This window comes from Mus pahari, chromosome 23 (assembly GCF_900095145.1).
Source record: "Mus pahari chromosome 23, PAHARI_EIJ_v1.1, whole genome shotgun sequence".
Lineage (NCBI taxonomy): Eukaryota > Metazoa > Chordata > Mammalia > Rodentia > Muridae > Mus > Mus pahari.
The window spans coordinates 29,352,495-29,371,314 of NC_034612.1; the positions used below are offsets into that span (position 1 = coordinate 29,352,495).

General features: G+C 53.4%; 2 protein-coding genes across 3 annotated transcripts in view; one reads left to right on the top strand and one right to left on the bottom strand.

Annotated features, from left to right (window-relative positions):
* Window positions 1-10,956, top strand: part of Get4 (guided entry of tail-anchored proteins factor 4) — a 17,841-nt gene extending 6,885 nt beyond the window's left edge. Inside the window, exons 2-9 of the mRNA XM_021222734.1 lie at window positions 3,405-3,483; window positions 3,793-3,874; window positions 4,408-4,557; window positions 6,495-6,633; window positions 7,842-7,982; window positions 8,065-8,140; window positions 8,241-8,313; window positions 9,881-10,956. Of these exons, the coding sequence (XP_021078393.1) occupies window positions 3,405-3,483; window positions 3,793-3,874; window positions 4,408-4,557; window positions 6,495-6,633; window positions 7,842-7,982; window positions 8,065-8,140; window positions 8,241-8,313; window positions 9,881-9,969 (829 nt within the window). The 3' untranslated portion in view covers window positions 9,970-10,956. The remainder of the gene's footprint in view (window positions 1-3,404; window positions 3,484-3,792; window positions 3,875-4,407; window positions 4,558-6,494; window positions 6,634-7,841; window positions 7,983-8,064; window positions 8,141-8,240; window positions 8,314-9,880) is intronic.
* A 1,746-nt stretch (window positions 10,957-12,702) lies between these two features.
* Window positions 12,703-18,820, bottom strand: part of Adap1 (ArfGAP with dual PH domains 1) — a 56,899-nt gene continuing 50,781 nt past the window's right edge. For both annotated transcript variants that reach the window (XM_029533693.1, XM_021222706.1), the window contains exons 7-11: window positions 15,535-15,618; window positions 15,257-15,319; window positions 14,539-14,610; window positions 14,137-14,365; window positions 12,703-13,874 (exon numbers count right to left, since the gene is read on the bottom strand). In XM_029533693.1, coding sequence (XP_029389553.1) covers window positions 13,846-13,874; window positions 14,137-14,365; window positions 14,539-14,610; window positions 15,257-15,319; window positions 15,535-15,618 — 477 coding nt within the window. In that variant the 3' untranslated portion in view covers window positions 12,703-13,845. The remainder of the gene's footprint in view (window positions 13,875-14,136; window positions 14,366-14,538; window positions 14,611-15,256; window positions 15,320-15,534; window positions 15,619-18,820) is intronic.

Consider the following 18,820-nt stretch of genomic DNA (forward strand, 5'->3'; position numbering starts at 1 on the left):
AAAAAAAAAAAAAAAACAAACAAACCAAAACAACAACAGAAAAGATTTTTGAAAGGCTTTAAATCCCACCAGAAAGAGGTTGGTCGCACCCTTAACACTGTGCTGCTCTTGTACCTGTAGGTACATCTCCCCTGGTATGTTGGTGCTATAGGTTGCAGGTTTAAACCTTTCAGGACAGTAACAGTTCTTCCTCAGCAGCCCCAGTGCCTTCTGCCATGACAAAAGTCTGTTAGTTGGGAAAGAATGTTCAGTTGAGTTCCATCCTTACTCTTCCATGTCTTGCAGCCAAAGCATGTGGTTTCTTTAGCTATAGCAACTTTGCTGGGTCTATAGTATGTAGCCCTTATGGTTTATGGGACTTCCCTGCCAAAAACTTAGCAGAGATAGTTCACACCTGGAATACAGTTTTCATTTGACAATTCTGCTTCTGCTTCTGCTTTACCATGCAGTCAGGCTGCCTTTGTTCAAATGCCTTAATTTCTCTGTTTCTCTCCTCTCTCAAACTCATAGAGATCCGCCTGCCTCTGCCTCCCGAATGCTGGGATTAAAGCCCTACACCACCATGCCTGGCCTAGTTTCTCTGTTTCTTGTACTAGAGATAAACACACAAGGCTTAAGTTAGGCAGCTCCTGAACCTTACAAACCTCATTTGCAAGACACTTAAAGGATTAGCAGTCTCTAATAAACCTTTTTAGAGAGAGCGGGCAGGTTCTCTGGATGTCATAGTCATCCATCCATTCCAAATAACCGTCCATGGTCTTGAGCAGATAAGAGGATCCTAAAAAAAGACCTGTAGCAAGCCCAGACCAGTAGTAACAATCTCATAACTTCTATCAGTTGTTTTCTCACAAGAGAAATGTTGGGGACAATATAGTGCCCAGTACCATGGTTGGGAGACAGCACCTCCCCCCAAGCCATTTTCCATGAACAATCTGACCTCGTCCTGGATTGCTGCTGCTCCAGGCCTGCTGTGCATCTCTGTTCCTGGTGCTCAGTCAAGCAGGCCTGTACTGCTTGCCTTGGCGTAGGCCCAAGGGAGGCAGGAACTCCCTGGCTTGCCTCTGGACCTGGCTCCTTGGTTCTGACAGGCTCCAGAACTCCAGTTCTGAAAGGGGCCTCAGTCTGAGCAGACATTCTTTATCCCAGTGTGCTTTGCGCTGGAGGCAGTAACTGGGCACCTTTTCTTACCTGCACTGTTCTAGCATTGATGTCGCCGGGCTGTTGCTCAGGTTTTAAAGCCTCTGAGGTGCGCACTAGGACAGTGCTTGACTATTACTATTCCTCCCCAGTAATTCTGGTTCCACACAGATCTCACCAGGTTTGCCTTCATGTGGCTGGGCACAGCCTTTGGTTGTCTTCATTCTTTTTTCATCCCTTTTTGATTGCCATTTTATAAACCTGGTTTACATGCCTTTCAGGTCTTCAGAGCCTCTCCTACCTCATAAAGATTACATCTTGTCATGGCAGTCCACGGTCCCTGCCCTGTCAGCCTCTCCTGACTGTCCTGTGAACACACTTGTGTCTGACAGCACTTCTCTCGTGTGCAGTGTCCCCAGCAGTGCTTGTCTTTTCTCTTCAAGGCTCTGATATAGCCATGGGAACCTCATCAAGCAGCAACCCAAGTGTCCCCTATGGCTTTATGAGCCAGTATTCCAGGGCTGGTTTCCCTCCTGTTACCTTGGGTTGTGTGATCTTTGTCTCAGGAGTGCTGGGTAATTATATTACCTAGTTTCTTTGCTTCCACTGCACTTAGACTGATCTTATTAGTCTATGTATTTTACAGCCTTAGGATCTGTGGCTGACACAAGCCCTCTGACTATGTGTTTACAAGTCTTTCCCAGTCAGGCTGTTCAGATGTCGAATGCTCTCCAGTTGTCATAGTTTCTTTCTTCGCCCATCTGCTTGTTGAATTGTAGGCCTTCCCTTTTAAAGGCTGGACTTGTGGGGTCTCTTCTGAAATATCTTTCATGTTCTCTTCCTTCTTCATCTTGGTTTCTTCCCATAGATTTCTAAATTTTTGGATCTCACTCTCAACCTCACTTTTCTCTACTTTCCCTGCCAAGTGCTAGGGGGCTAATGTAGTGAGAAGCATCCTATGTCTTCTTCATACATACGTGCTGCATTCAAGGATTGTGGTAAATTCTCTAGTTCATCAGTAGTTTGAGTGACATCCCATACCAAATAGAAGATGGCCACCCAGTAATTCCACCTAGGAATGCTTCACTTTCTGATAGCTTGGCTTTGGTTGCATGTCCTATCACCCATGGCCAGGAGCATGCACCCACCTCCAACAGGGAGATAGCCCATTCCATCCCATGTGGGAAAAGGAAACCATGTTGGAATTGCCTTCATAGATATCCCATCCTCACGTGGATCACCATCTATGTTGACCCATGCAACCACTCTTCCTCAACTCATTGGTCTGTCAATTTCTGTGTTGTATGACTCTTCCTGCAGAGACATGAACAAACATCTGTTCACTCCAGATAGATCACTGCCAACAGACCAAAGAAATGATTGCACCCATATCTTGCTTACTGAGCCATTGAGCTCACAGGGCTCACAGAACCAGGATGACTTAAAGGTGGCTGCATCATTAGAGTCCCTGAATAGCTTTCAGCTTGTGGGTGGGTCTCTTCTCCCCACCAATCGCTACTGTTTGTGTAACCTTGGGGAGAGACGATGTGAGGTTTGTAAGGTTCAGGAGCTGCCTAACTTAAGCCTTGTGTGTTTATTCCTCCAGGCCTAAGGAGCCTTTTACACCCTTTAAAGAGCCATCCATTCTGGTGATGTCACCTCATACCCCCCCAGGCCTGAACTGAGGGTTGCTTGCACTATTAATGCTTTTGTGTAGTCATCTTAAACTCCAGCTTTGCCCATGAGGCCTTGGCTGCTTCTTGGATGATGGGGGTAAGGGCATGTTCTCCAGGAGATTGTGCAGTACACAGGTTGTATGGAGGGTGCTGATTGAAGTTGGGCAGAGTTGTTACAGTCAACATTATCATCATCTGTGAGGATCCATCCTCTCTTGTCCCCTACATGTAGACTGGTCCTTCTGTTTTGAAATGGATAGTGCCCACCTCCCCTTTCCCAACATGGAAGTTGCACTGGCTTCTCCCCTGGGTTATTTACTGGGCCTGGAGTGGAGGGTACCATGCATGTTCAAGTGGGTATACTGCTGACAGAGCCTGTGTCCTTCGATACAGCTGCTATTCAGAATAGCTGGCTGGGGCAGGACAGTACCTAGCATACTTAGAATGTAAGTTTCACCTAGACATTGGTAACCACCCTAGGGAGGGCCAGCAGGCACAAACAAAGCAAGCACCTTATTTAACCATGTGCATGGCACATGGCTGGGTTTCCCATTCATTCATGGCTGGGTTTTCCTTCTTTCCTGTCTGCAGATACATGTCTCAGAGCAAGCATGCAGAGGCCCGGGAGCTTATGTACTCAGGAGCATTGCTCTTCTTCAGTCATGGCCAGGTAAGCGATGCTACAATGGGAAGAGGCCTGGGCGGAGTCAGATAGCAAGCTGTCCTGGGCTCTGGCCACCAGTGGCAGAGGGTCTCCATAGCTGTTGCTGTGGAACCTTTGTGACTGGAGCTCTAGGCTTGGCTCTGTATGTTTGCCACTTGCCAGTGACCCTGCCGCATTGCTCATTGGCAAGGCACTATACCGAGCTGTGCGTTTGCAGGCTGCCATCTGCAGAGCATGTAGCCATCTGCTTTACCTGGTCTCCTCTAAAGGATTGGGGCCCTGTTGTTAACTGTGCTTTTGTTGGTTGTTCTGCAGCAGAACAGTGCGGCTGACCTGTCCATGCTGGTCCTCGAATCCCTGGAAAAGGCCGAGGTGGACGTAGCTGATGAGCTTTTGGGTGAGGACAGTGCACTGTGTGGTGCCTACTTACATGGCTTCTGTGACTGGTGTCCTCCAGAGTCCCTTCACTGCCTCCAGTCCCACTTGTGGTTGGTGGGGTTGGGATTCACACTTAAAAACTGATTATGTCATGATAGGCACACTGGCCATGCCCCCTAAGCTCATGGGCACCAACTGGACCCACTGAGCCAGCATGTGGCTACTAGAGCCCTCCTGCCAACTGCCCCGAAGCCTCTGCTGCTCCCACAGAGCTGCCTCCCAGCATGGGCCACCCACATCAACATAGCCACAAGGGCCTCAGGCAAGCCAGCCAGCGAGGCCCAGACCTGTGCACTATGTGTGGGATATCCAGCAGCACACAGTGGCTTCTGGTCTTTCTTTTGAAGTTATATAGTTGGGAAGTGTCTTAAACATATATATATATATATATATATATATATATATATATAGTATTGCTGCCTCTTTATAGAGTGCTGGATTTCTGTTCACCTCACCTCACCTTTAGTAAGGGTCTGATTGTGTCATTTGCAGAAAATCTGGCTAAAGTGTTCAGTTTGATGGATCCAAATTCTCCTGAGCGAGTAGCTTTTGTGTCCAGAGCCCTGAAGTGGTCCAGTGGAGGGTCTGGGAAACTGGGCCATCCTCGACTCCACCAGCTGCTGGCCCTCACACTATGGAAAGGTAGGCATGGGATCCCACCTCACCAGCAGCTGAATCCTCTGTGTGCCTGCCTGTTGATAAGTGGGGAGAGGCCATGGGGAAGGTACGCCAGCCTGTCTTTCAACATCTCTGCTTCGGTCTGGACAGAGCCTCCACAGGTCATAAGGGACCCCTGGGTTATGACACTGTCTCCTTTCCAGTCTGTCCTGGTTCTCCTACCTGGTCACCTGCTTCTCTCCCACAACCTCCCATTCCCCCTCCTCCTCCCTCAGTGTGCCCCCACACCGCGTGCCTTCGCTAGCTCCCTGTGTATAGTTCTTTTTATTCCGTCTTGAGGTGAGCTTTGGGATTACACAGCCATGGGATGTATTGCAGGTATATGCTTACTCTTCTTGGCTCTGGAGCTGGCTTGGGCACAGAGATGCTTGGTGACGGTCTGCTGGGACCTGAGCAGCTCCCACCCAGGGGCATTCCCGGGGAAGCTGGTGTGCAGCTGCACCTTGTGAGCAACAGGAATTGTTGCTACAGGTCTCCTAATGGGTGGGCCATGCCTAATGGAGCCTAGGTGAGAGGAGGCCGTGCTTGGACATGCACAGTGACCTGTGGGACATAAAACACCTTCCTTTGTGCCGCAAGCACTTGAAGGTCTGAGCCAGAGGAAATGTTATCCAAAGTTGAGTATAGACTAGTTCTGTGAGCAAGACCAGCTGCCTCCCCGCACGACCATAGCCATGGCAGTCACAGGATGTACCTAGTCACATTCTTGGAGTCTAGCAGGAGTCCCCCCAGAGGTGCACCCTCATAGCAAATGTACTGGGATAGACTTCCTTACATCCTGTGGGCTTATCGGGTCTTTTCTTTCTCCTGGGTACTCTGCACTCTGCCTTCACCCCAGAGCCACAGTGAGAACAATCAAGACTCTGTAGATTGAAAGATCAGAAACTTGAGGAAACTCCAACCCCCAGTGTGTACCTCAGAACTCTGCCTTTCTTTTGAGGGCTGTTCTATCCTTCAGATTAGAGCAAACTGCGTGTCACTCACGGGCCAGGCCTTCATACAGCCCATGCCTGGTACATGGTCTGGAGACATCCGGTCTTCATGCTGCTGCTGCTGCTGCTGCTGCTGCTGCTGGCAGGAAGTCTCAGATTCACTCACTAGAGTCACTGAGAGATTGTAGGGCTGAGTCCAGACCACAGCCGTTGCAGGGCCATGACTACCTGGGAAAGGGGTTTCCCCAGGCTAGACTGTGATTCACTTCTTAGAGTGCCTGCCTATGGGGTTTCACCAAGACAGCAGTATGCAGGGCCAGGAACAAGGGTCTGCTTTAATTCCTGCTCTTTCTCAGACACCCAAAAGCCTTGGGAAGAAAAGGTCTTTGTGGATGTGTCAGGGTTGGGGGCCTACGTTTTTGGTGTTGAGAGAACCCCTTTCCTTGTTGCTGTCAGGGTTCCAGGTATAGAAGGGATCCAGGGTCCACCTTGACGCTTACTCAGGGCTCCCAGCTTACTCTATGAATAGGGTTTTAGTGTTGAGTGCTAGGGAGGTTTCTGCATCTAAACATAGCAGGCATTGGTTATCTTTGCTGTGTGCAAAGGAGCCTCCCTTAGCTAGGACTCCCTGGGTAGCTGGAAGGTCAGGAAAAGGAAGTTGCTTGTGGGCCCAGCTCGCATGCACACTAGCATTAGGCAGACAGCAGTTTCACACACTTAGAACGGAGGAGAAGGAGGTTGGATGGCTGTGCCCACTGAGTTTGTTTAGTGTTTGTTCTCTGAGCACAAGGAAGCTGGGGACAGGCTTGGGGACAGCAGCTGTGCAGATGGATAGCTCGTTCTAGGGTTACTGGCCTAGCAAAGGCAGCAGGTATGTCCAAGGCAAATGGGTAGGAGCGGGGCAGGAGTGGGTGGCTCTGTGCACCCTGTGCTCACGTGTGCCCATCTGCAGATTCTTTCCCTTCACAGAGCAAAACTACTGTGAGTCTCGGTATCACTTTCTGCACTCCAGCGATGGCGAGGGTTGCGCCAACATGCTGGTCGAGTACTCTACTGCCCGAGGCTTCCGAAGTGAGGTGGACATGTTCGTGGCTCAGGCTGTGCTACAGTAAGTGTTCATGAGGACTTTGTGGGGCCTTCGTGCGGCCCACAGTCTGGAGCAGGCCTCTTTGTCTCAGACTCCGCAGTGCTGGAGGGGGGACCTCAGGCCCAAGGCTGTCTTGCATATGTCCTTTCTCTGAAACACAAGTGCAAGTGTCCTGCACTCACCCTCCTAAGAGGCTGCACCTTGTGCTTGCCCTTCCTCCTTAGAGGACTGAGGCACATCCCACCTGCCTGCCTCAGGAAGGCATCTGTGTTTGTTTGCTTTTTAAACCTGGGTGTTTTAAACTACAGATTTAATATATTTAGTGTATGCGCAGTGGGGGTTGCAGGCACACATGCTGTGGTGTGCACCTGTAAAGGTTCCAGTTGGCTGGAGTCCTTCCCCTCGGCCACGTTGGTCCTGGGATTGAGCTCATCATCAGGCTTGAGGGCAAGCACCTTACCTACTGAGCCATCTCATCTGCTTCCTCAGGCCTCAAAAATGCTTGCTGTGTGGATAATGGCAGGAGGGTTTGCTGTGGGGACTCAGAGCACTTTATTTACCTTTGAGACAAGTTCTTGCTATAAAGCCCAGGCTGACCCCAGACTTCCTTCTGGGTGAGCCATCCGAGTGCTGGAATTGCAGGCATATACCACCACAGTTGTGATTTTAAAAAAGGAATTATGTGACACCTCAAGCTCGCCTGCCTGGCTCTGGGCATGTACTGCAGCTGTTGTCTCCTCACTGGAGGACTCTGGACCATTTTTTTTTTTTCTTGACAGACTTGGGACTGCTGGGGTAACATCTTGGGCAGAGGCCGAGGCTGCCCAGACCCCAGTGCAGCATAAGAGTCCCAGCCCCCTGCATTTTGAGCTTCTGTGATAGATGCAGGCAGGTGTGGAGAAAGCAGAGGCCATAGTTGAAAAGTGAGCGCCCACATAGCCCCCCGTTTCCTAGCTCTGTTGACCTTCAGCAGGTCCTGTCTCCCTTCTGAGACATAATCCCTTCATCAGTGTGGGAAAAGACTCATGCCCCATGAGGGGCAGCCTCCAGACTCTCCCTGGCCCCCACTGCCCTGCAGTTCATTGGCCTGTGGAGACACCAGGCCTCCAGACAGAGCTGTTGCTGCTGTCAGGAGAGGTCTTGTGTTGTATCGGCCTCTCGTGAGCATCTGTGGAAACCTGAGTCTGCCTGTGGGATTCACTCTTGGATATTCATGTCATGTCAAACAGGTTTCTCTGTTTGAAAAATAAGAACAGTGCACTGGTGGTCTTTACAACGTACACACAGAAGCATCCATCCATCGAGGATGGGCCGCCCTTCGTTCAGCCCCTGCTCAATTTCATCTGGTTTCTGCTGCTGGCCGTGGACGGGTGAGTCCATCTGTGTGGGTGCTGGGTGTGCGTCTGGGAGGCCATGGCTCTCACTGGGAGTTATCCCCGGCTCTTGTTGCAGTGGCAAGCTGGCTGTGTTCACGGTGCTGTGTGAGCAGTACCAGCCGTCCCTGCGGAGGGACCCCATGTACAACGAGGTGAGGCTCCCCACCCAGGCAGGAGGGAGCAGGAGCCCCACCCGGCTGGGTAGCAGCCAGGCACTGCTAACCTGCTGACCCACTGTCCTGCCTCTTACAGTACCTCGACAGGATCGGACAGCTCTTCTTCGGTGTGCCGCCAAAGCAGACATCCTCCTATGGAGGCTTGCTGGGTAAGCCCTGTGTGTGGTCTGGTCCCCGGCAGTCCCTCTGCCGTGGTCCCAGGTTGCCTGAGTGGACACAGGTTTCTGACCTGCTGCTGAAGTCTGTGACTGCAGTTTAGGCTGTTCACTGGGTACCACTCTGTGGGTCTGAACTCTAAATGCTCCGAATACTCCCTTTCCACCAAGGCAGGGCCAGTGTGGTACAGTCCTCTGTGCATTTGAAGTGTCTACTTTTCTTTTCTTCTCTGGTGCTGGAGACTCAGGCCCTTGAACTCACGAGTCAAGTTCCTTACCACTGTCCTGCATCCTCTCCCCAAGCCCTTCCAATCTCATGTGTTAAGTAGCAAATCCCCGTTCAGAGTCCAGAATTCTGTTTCTCCTGCCAGCAGGGGTAACCACAGGCAGAGTGTGTGGCACGAGCTGTTCTGTGGTTACCTGCTGGAGTGTGGAGTTTCCATGCATGTGGTATGAAGACCGACACCCTGTTGTGGAAGGAAGTACCGCCCATGAACAAGTCCATATGGGCTCTCTGGGCACTCACTGGCTGTGCCTCGTAACTTGCTGTAGACTGTCTCTAGTTCGCTGTTTGGTTGTTTTCTGAAACAGGGTCTCATCATATAGACCAGACTAGCCCTGAGTTCAGAGAAATCCTTCTGCCTCAGCCTCTCGGGTGCTGGGATTAAAGGTGTATGCCTCCATGCCTAGCTACTGTTGCTCTGAGACAAGGTCACTCCTTGCAACTTATAATAGCTTCAGACTCACTTCGCTCCTCCTGCCTCTGCCTCCTAAGTGCTGGGATCTGACGTGAGCCTGCCCACCAAGCTTTCCTTCTGACCCTCAGCTGCCTTGAGCCTGTCGCCCGTGGAGGGCATGAGCGGGTTCAGCTGTCTCCACGAATCTCTAGCAGAGCGCTTCTGCTTTTTCCTGTCAGCCCTCAGTGGCCTGAGCATCTCTGAGGGACCAGCATTCCGGGAAGCACATGCTCATGTCAGCTGGAGAAGCAGTGCAGGGCGCTTAGGATGTGTGCTGGTCCGTCCCACAGAGCTTTAGAACCAGCAGCTCCCCTCCCACCCCGCGGACACCCAAGCAGGACACCCACTGGCTCTGCCACTCAGGAGAGAGGACTTTGGGGTCAGGGTTGGCATGTTTGTGGTCACTATAAGTCCCATGCATTTGAGATGTGCACCCAGGAGGCAGTTTGAGTGTCTCAAATATAGCCCTAAGGCTCTGGTCTGCGTGCTGCTGTACAGCTTTCTCTTGTCTCCATGGGACTTGGACTGCTCCTTCATCACTGCCAGATTCCCCTCCACTGTTGGTGGAGGTTTGGGGTTTGTCGTTCCTAGTGTGGCCTCCAAGACCTAAGCCACTAAGCCTCTGGGCTGTGTCCCTGCAAAGCATGGCCTCATCTCTGGGGAGGTGGAGCTTCCAGGGGAGCCCTCGCTGGGCATTGACCACACACAGCAGGGTAGATCTTTGTCTAGGGTGGTGACCTGGGCGGTGGGTTCCTGGCGCAGATTGGGCTTCCAGGGCAGCACTGCCTCTGTACTAACTATCACTGGCTGCTATCTTCCTCTAGGGAACCTGCTGAGCAGCCTCATGGGCTCCTCAGAGCAGGAGGAGGGGGAAGAGAGCCAGGATGACAGCAGCCCCATCGAGCTGGACTGAAGCTGCCTGGCCAGCGTGGAGATGTCCATGGCCAGCACCGCTGGGACGGATTCAGTGCCAGGCCGGGCGCAAGGCCCCTTACCAGTGGGCTGCTGCTCTGTGGCTGAAGGGGCCACCTATGCAGAGTCTGTCCCTATTTATGTATGGTGGTTGAGGGCTGTGTGGCCAGGACCAAGAGCAAGGCCCAGCTCCTGCTGGCCAACCGTGTTCCTTCAGATCACCCACAATAAAGCGCAGGCCTTGCTGCAGCACCCGCTGCCGTCCTTGTCTCTGGTTCCTTGGGGAGGGCTGCAGGGTGGCACAGCAGCCTGGCGTCAGTGACTGGTACCCTTTCTCCTGTGTCCAGTGCAGCCATGGCATGCCAGAGAAGTGGCAGCTGCCGCTGTGAGCCACGCAGGATCCTGCGTCCTGCAGATGAGAGCGGCTTTCTTGCTTGTTTGATTTTGTTTGGACACAGTTGTTTTGCAATCATGGTGTGCTTCCCAGGGACAGAGAACGTGTGCTGTGGTGACTAGACTCCTTGGAGGTCACAAACAGCTGGCCAGGGTAATGTCCCCTGGTCTATGGGGCTGTGGACCCTGCTGTAGTCTATGGGCTCCTCCATTCATGCTGCAGCCCTGCTGGTCCCTTCAGCTCCACGCTGCTGCTCTGGCGAGGTTTTAAAGGGTACCGTAGGCTCTCACGTCCTTCATGTTGCAGTATTTATTTTTACTGGGTGAGGGATTTTTCAACTTAACGTTTTAGGACTTAACCAAATAACCAGTCCATGAATAAGCAACCCCATTACCATAGATAATATCCACGCTACCAGTCTGATTATAAAGGGAGACACTTTATTTTTTCACAATTAAATAAGAATTGTAGATTAATACACCTCTATCTTGCATGGGAAGGAGGGAAATATGCGTTATTTACTGTAAAAAAAAAATGGAATTTAAAGGAAGGCTTGTGTCACCTTTTGACTATAAATAAATCCTTTCTACTGGACTTTGCAGTAGTCCTTTCTGGGTGAGCTCTGGGCCGGGCATGGGGCTGGCTTTGGGCTTTGGCATTTAGCCCCCACTGTGGGTGCAGAGGCCTCAGGCAGAGTGGGAGAGGCTGTGTGTCCACCTGGCAGGCTGGAGAGGACGCACATCCTGTGCTGTCCGTGCCAGTTCCCTGTACACCCAGGCTGTGCCTGCCAGAGTGGCTGGTGTTAGTGTCAGCAGTGTCCAAGGGAACTGCTCCACCATGGTGTGTGTCTCGGCCTCAGGGAGCGGGAGAGGTGACTGGTGCATGGGGAGCTCAGTGGAGGGGTGACTTAGAAATAGGGAGGCTACTGGGGCTGGAGAGATGGCTCAGCGGTTAGGAGCACTGACTACTCTTCCAGAGGTCCTGAGTTCAATTCCCAGCAAATACATGGTGGCTCACAACCATCTGCAATGGGATCCGATGCCCTCTTCTAGTGTGTCTGAAAACAGCTACAGTGTGCTCACATTAAGTAAAAATTTAAAAAAAAGACCTAGGGAAGGTAGAGTTGGGCATGGCCACAGAAAGGAAGCCTCAGCCTGCTGGCACGGGCCAGAGCTGCCTGTGTGCAGCTGGGAGACTTGCTTGGAATCAGGAATTGGAGCCTGTTGTCACTGATGTATCTTGAAATAGAATTCAAATTTTGTGTATGTATAAGGTTGGCCAGGATTAACCCTAGCTGGGTACAGAGGAAAGGTAGCATTTGTGCAGGACACATGACACATGTGGGATCCTCCCGGCACAGTGTCCCTTAACATGCACGCACACACTCGCACACGCAGTGCCTCTACAACACTGCCCCCTCTACCCGCATCCTCATGGCAACTGTTTATTGTGCCATTTACATGCCTGTCACTGTCTACTGGGTTGTCACCATCCTCTTAGCAAAGCCTTGTACAGGCTGGGTCCTGGCTGAAAGATGTCCAAGGACATAGCAGCCTCTTGAGATGCCAGCTTTCAATCTAGTGAGAATCTTCCCCACGTCAGGGCAGTCAGTGTTGTTAGTATAGTGTTACTGTTACACGCAGAGACCACTGGAGCAAGCCCATCAGTAAAGTGACAGTGGTGGGGAAGTCTGCCTCCCTGGGCCTCAGCAGTGGGAAAGGGACTTGGGTTGTAGCTCAGTGACAGAGTGCTTGCCTAATGCGTTCACAGGCCCCAGGCTCCATACCCAGTGCCACATGCAAAGACAAATTTAAGTGGGAGAACGAAAGAGGGCTGAGGAAACCCAGCTGGAAGCATGGGGACACTCCTGGGCTTAGCACTGCAGACTTGACAAAGATATCTCCAAGCATTGTCTGCAAGCTGGGTGACTGGGCACTTGCCAAGAGTGTGCAACCTAGGGCTCTGTCACAGTCTACAGGGGTTAGCAAATGTGAACAGAGTTAACCTAAGGAGGGATCCCGGGTGTATGGGCTGTGGTAGGGGAGCCCTGGAGCCCTGCTAGGATTGCACAGTCCAGGGGCTGGGCTTTCCTGGGGCTGTCTCTCTCTGTCTCTCTGTCTCTGTCACACACACACACACACACACACACACACACACACACAGAGCATGGTGGGTGGGGATTGTAGGACACAGGTTGCAGAGTCAGGCCAGCTCTGTCTCAGGCCTGCCATGGAAGTGACGTGGTTCTTCTCATGTCCCTTACAGCCCAAAGGGAGGCTGCCAGGGCAAAGGGAATACCATCCAGCTCCTCCCCAACTTCAGCCATAAACACACAGAAGGGACAACGCCAGAGCCACACTTTATTCCAGGGGACATGACACAGGGCAGCAGAAGCCCAACTAAGGACCCCCTCCCCCACTCCCTGGGGTGCAGCTTTGATGAGGGCCCAGGTCATTCACAGATGCGTTCCCCCATCAGTGCTCCCCAGCTGTCCAGCGGCCAGGACCTGCCCTTTGGAGATCCCATAGAAGGGAGCCCATCTGTTGGGGTGGCCAGAGGGCAGCAGGGGAATAAAGACAGGTAGCTTTAACTACTGGCCTGCCAGCAGCAATCAGGGCTGGGGGCAGCCACTCCTGCCCATGGCCACCTCTTGGCTTGGGCTCTCATTCATCAAGGGCTCGAAGACTGTAAGGTCAGGGCCAGAGGGCATGGGTTACAAAGCGGGGACAGCACCGAGCTGGGCACTGACGCCCAAAAGCAGATGGGGTGGGGCACTCCCTGGCTCCCAAGGAAGCCACTACTGGGCTCCATGCACAGCACCCTGCAGGCTAGGCTTCCTCCCAGTTGCCCCAGCCAGCTGTCCCAAGGGGGCGCAGGGCCTGTGCACACCGTTCTCTTGGAAGAATACCTGACCCCCAATACCCCGGCTGGGTCAGCCGTAGGGGAGAAAGAGCTGACCCCTGACCCTTGATCCCTGACTGACACACAGCAAGTGCTCAATAAATACTTGTTGAGGTGGGGGGAGGAAAGGGGAGGCATGCGGCACGTCCCAGAGTGAGTCCCCAGCAGCCAGGCCAGCCCGCTGCCACAGCTATCCATGGCTGTCCATGGCTGTCCACAGCAGCCCAGCACCAAGTCCTGTCCTGAGGCCAAGATCCCCTCAGGCCAGAAGAGTTAGTAGGGTCCTGCTCAAAGTTGGGAGGCAGGGCTTCCAGCAGCAGGAAAGTGGATGGGTCAGCTGGGCATGGCTGGGAGCATCGCAACAGGGCCAGGGTCAGGTGAGGCCCAAAACCAAGTCTGCCTTGAACTTTAATGAGGTTCGGAAAAACTGTCTATCCAATGAGCTTGCCTGAGCCCCACCTGGCCATGCCTGGGCCACACCAAGGAACAGGGTGTGGGCCTGGAGGATGGGTTCCCCTACTGTCCAGCGCCGCCTGTCCTGCCACATGAACGCAGAATCCTGGGGCCTCCGGGCTCTCTTCCTTAGGGTTTATGCTTGAAGTGGGCTTCCACTAAAAACGAGAATGTTCTAACCTTGGGAGCTGCCAGCTCACCCAGCCTCCCCTCCTCGGCCTGTGACTCCCCCCCACAAGCCCTCCCCCAGTCTGAGTCTCCCCCACAGCCTGAGCCCCCCCCCCCAGTCTGAGGCCTCCCCTCCACAGCCTGTCCAGGGGCCCCTGGCCAGCAGCAGGAGTCTGCTGGGGTGCCACACCATACTAGGGGCCTTCACCTACCTCACCGCTGCCCTCCTGCCCCACGCCTGCCCCCTCTCACCTGCATACTCCTGAGGCAGCATAGGCCTGTCCACCACCTTCTGGAAGGCCGCAATCCACTCCCTCTGGTCTGACTCCGTCTCACAAGTGAACAGGAATTTGCGGTCAGGGGTGACAATGGTTATGCCGTGTGGCCAGTGGTGACCCTGGGTGGACAGTGGGAGGCCCTCCAGGACAGTGTATCCGCTTTCCTTGCTGCCAATGAAGACTTCCCCACGGGCAAAGGCATCCTGTGAATGAGAAGAGGCTGGGGCGTGAGGAGGGAGCCCCCTCCCCTTGGCTGTCCTCTCTGCTTCCTCTCCCAGCACAGCCGCCTAGGTCCCTGAGGAATCCCGGCCCTGTTCCCTCCCCAATCGGTCCCTGAAACTGGTGAGTCAGGGGACCATGGTCCGCCTTTCCTTACCAAGGGGTCTTTGAAGTACATGAGCCTTCGGTCATCCATGGTGAACCAACGCTTCCGGAAGCCTTCTGTCTGCTGTGGGTCAGGGAGGATAGTGAGCATCAGCAGGCCCAGGGTGTACCTCTGCCCCAGGTGACCACCACTCAACAGCCAGTGGGCACCACTCTGGCCAACCAGTGCAGGAGGAACCCTGGCCATGCCTGAGATTCAGGTTGGAAGCCACCACTTCCACACAGCAGAGCAAATGTGAATGAAGGTCCCTCTGAAGAGGGGCCTGAAGGCTGGAGGCTCAGGCAGACTCAAGCCCTAGTGACCTGCAACCCGGTCACTCTCCTAGATCCTGGGTCCTCATCCTAGCACCAGAGCGACAGACAAGGAGCCGCAAGAACCACCCTGAGCTGGGCGTGGTGGCGCACGCCTTTAATCCCAGCACTTGGGAGGCAGAAGCAGGCGGATTTCTGAGTTCAAGTCCATCTACAGAGTGAGTTCCAGGACAGCCAGGTCTACAAAGAGAAACCCTGTCTCGAAAAAAAAAAAAAAAGAACCACCCTGAAGCTCAAGGATACTTTGCGATGCACCTAGGAAAGGTGGCACTGGCACTCAGTGAGTCCAGTGACCTAGTGACCCTTAACCCCTCAGCCTGACCCCAAGCCACCCCCAGACAGACAAAGGCAAGATGTCGGACCTTGAACAAGCCTGGAAGTACTTTGCTCTCCCCTACCTTGGGCCCCGTCTTCTCCATGTAGCCTTCCTTCAGGTAGTTCCTAGAGAGCTTGGGCACCAGCTGGGACAGAACAGACGGTGGTGAGGCCCACCCCGTGTCACCCCCTAGACTGAACACAGCATGGCATGGTCTCCCGAAGCTGGGTCCCAACCCCAGAAAGTACTACAGTCAACTCTGCTGCCCTTCTAGGGACGTTCATGCCCTTGTTCAGTCTTGTGACCGCCTCCCTCCGCACCCCCGCTACCCTGCAGGGTGACTCTGGGACAGCCACTCACATCTGCATCGCTGGCTCCTGGGAAAGCCACCTGCAGGTAGTGGAAGCGGGCTGCTCGTAGTGCATTGAACCAGTCCACGATCTCCTGAGGGCCGAAGTTGTTGCAGTGAGTGGCGACTCCTGAGCCTGTCTCCTCCACAGACCCCCTCACCCGGGCTGGCACTCTGTGCAGCCTCACTGCGGGATGGGGATGGGATAGACCCCCACTGCCTACCCCCACCGTGTGCCAAGATGGGGCCCGTCTGGTGACCCCGGTCAGGGAACAACGGGCTGAGGCAGGGGACTGAGAGGGGACATCTGGGCTCCGCGTGTCACAGCTATCTCTCAGCACCCAGCTCTCTATCCTGGCTCAGATCCCAGCAGGCCCCTCCCAGATCCTGCACACATCTGGGGTCTCCCAGTCCTGGCAGGGTTCACAGTGGCCTGGAGCTATGACTGGTCCACGCCACAGGAACCCTGCCTGCCTCGCCCAGAACCTGCCCAGTTTTGTCTTCCCCGTGCTTCTGGTAAAACCCACAGCACTGCCAACACCAGAACGAGGCAGAGCCCAGCATGTGTGTCGCCTGCATCTACTCCCTCCACGACCACTGCCTCTCACAGTCCTGTCCCCATGTTCCCACTCACAAGTGGCCCTACCCACTTCCTCTTTGGTCCCACGCCCTTCAGCTAGCTGACCGTCTCCACCCTAATCCCCCCTCTCTTGCTCTCCTGCGCTGTCTCCCTGCTGTGGGGCAGACCTGAAGCCCCTCACAATTGCTGATCCCCCTCTCAATGCTTGCAATAGCTCACACTTAGCCCAGCATCAGCCTTCCCAAACCCTCGGCTTTGGGCACCAGGGACTCAGCCTCGGGCCTGTCCGTTGTCCCCACTACCCGACCAAGCTCCAGGCTCCAAGCTCCAGGCCCCTTCTCCCTCCCACCTCTCTCCCTTCCCAGTTCAGATTGGGTTCTGGGCTGGGATGGTGGTTGAGTCAGTAGAACGAGTACTTTGCAAGCATGAGAATCTGAGTTTGAAGCCTGGTGTGGGGACCTGAGCTTGTAATCCCAGCACTGGGGAGGAGGAGGCGGGAGGTCTCCTGCACTTGACACCCAGCCAACCTAGTTTAACCACTTAAATCCATGCCAAGGGGAGACCTTGTGTCTAAAAAAATAAAAATAAAAAATTAAAAAAAAAAATAGAGGGCTGGTGAGATGGCTTAGCAGTTAAGAGCAATAACTGCTCTTCCAGAGGCCATGAGTTCAAATCCCAGCAACCACATGGTGGCTCACAACCATCCGTAATGAGAAGTAAATAAAGAACCTAAAGCCATCTGCAGTAGAAAACAGACGCCTGTAACCCCAGTGCAAGGCGGGAGGAAGAGCCACCCTGGCATGCACAGTGTTGGGGACAAAGAGATCCCATCTCAAATGAGGACCGGCACCCAAGGTTGTCCTCTGACCTCCACATGCAGCAAGCGGCACACGTGTGCCTGCACACTTACACACACTGTACACACACACGTGTGCTGCACACTTACACACGCTGTACACACACGTGTGCCTGCACACTTACACACACTGTACACACACATGTGTGTCTGCACACTTACACACACTGTACACACACATGTGTGCTGCACTTACACACGCTGTACACACACGTGTGCCTGCACACTTACACACACTGTACACACACGTGTGCCTGCACACTTACACACACTGTACACACACACATGTGTGCTGCACTTACACACGCTGTATATACACATGTGTGCCTGCACACTTACACACACTGTACACACACACGTGTGCTGCACTTACACATGCTGTACACACACGTGTGCCTGCACTTACATACACACACATGTGTGCTGCACTTACACTGTACACACACGTGTGCCTGCACACTTACACACACTGTACACACACGTGTGTTGCACTTATACACGCTGTACATACACATGTGTGCCTGCACACTTACACACACTGTACACACACACGTGTGCTACACTTACACACGCTGTATACACACATGTGCCTGCACTTACGTACACACACATGTGTGCTGCACTTACACTCGCTGCACACACACATGTGCCTGTACTTACACATGCTGTACACACACACACACACACACACACACACACACACACACACACGGCTGTAAAACCTGGGACCTGAGACTCCCCACAGCACCCGAGAACCTGTACCCAGGTGGGATCCCACTTCCTCCTGCCCCAGGTCCTTTGCACACCCCCTCTGCTCTTTGGAACACTATCTTCCCCATCACACGCTCCTCCACCCAGTTTTCATAGTTGGGGTTCTGGCCCACACTGAGGTCTCTGCTCATCCCTAGAGTGCTCGAGGTTGACACGTGTCACCTTGGCTCAGCACAGCTGTCCTTGGAGAGCAGAGGGATGCTGGGGTCCCCACTGTGGAAGAGCATAGTGTTTTAGTGGCAGAAGGTCCCCCATGTCTTCCCAAGGAACATGAAGCTGAAGGTCTGGGGTGAAATCACTCCTCTCACACCCTGAGCCAGGATTTTCTGGAAACAGCTAACATCGCTTGAGACCTCTCAAGGTGGTCTAGTGCTCGCTCTCTCCACAGGGTCTCACTATGGATCCCTGGCTGGCCTGGGACTCACCTTGTAGGCCATTAGGGTTCTGTATAAACACATAGAGATCGGCCTGCTTCTGCCCCCACCCAAGTGCTAAATCAAAGACAAGTGCCACTACGTCCCACCTATGCTTGAGAGATGTTTATTAAAAACCTAAAGCCACGAGACACAGAGACGAGCCATGGGCTGGAAGGTAGCCAGCAGATGAGGTGGCATGAGTGGGTAGGAGCCCCAGGGTAGCTACTACATGCCAGCTGCACATGAGATGAAATGTCTATGGGTCTAACTGGGCCCATCTAGGTCCCTCAGGGCCTCCGGTGGCTTCCGTATAAGCCCAACGACAGGATCCCCAGGGCAAGCCAGCTGCTAGCCAAATCATCGAGCCCTGGGTTCAACTGAGAGAACTCCCGTCAGTGAATTAGGTGGAGAGTGGTTAGAAAGACTCCTAGCACGAAGCTTGGGCCAGCACATGAATGCAGGCACACCTGCACGCTCCTGTACCCATACACATGGACAAAACATACACATGCCACAAAGACATGCCAGACAAAGGAATAAAACAGAGAAGTGTAAAAAAAGATAAATGAGCCGGGTGGTGGTGGTGCACGCCTTTAATCCCAGCACTCGGGAGGCAGAGGCAGGTGGATTTCTGAGTTCGAGGCCAGCCTGGTCTACAAAGTGAGTTCCAGGAC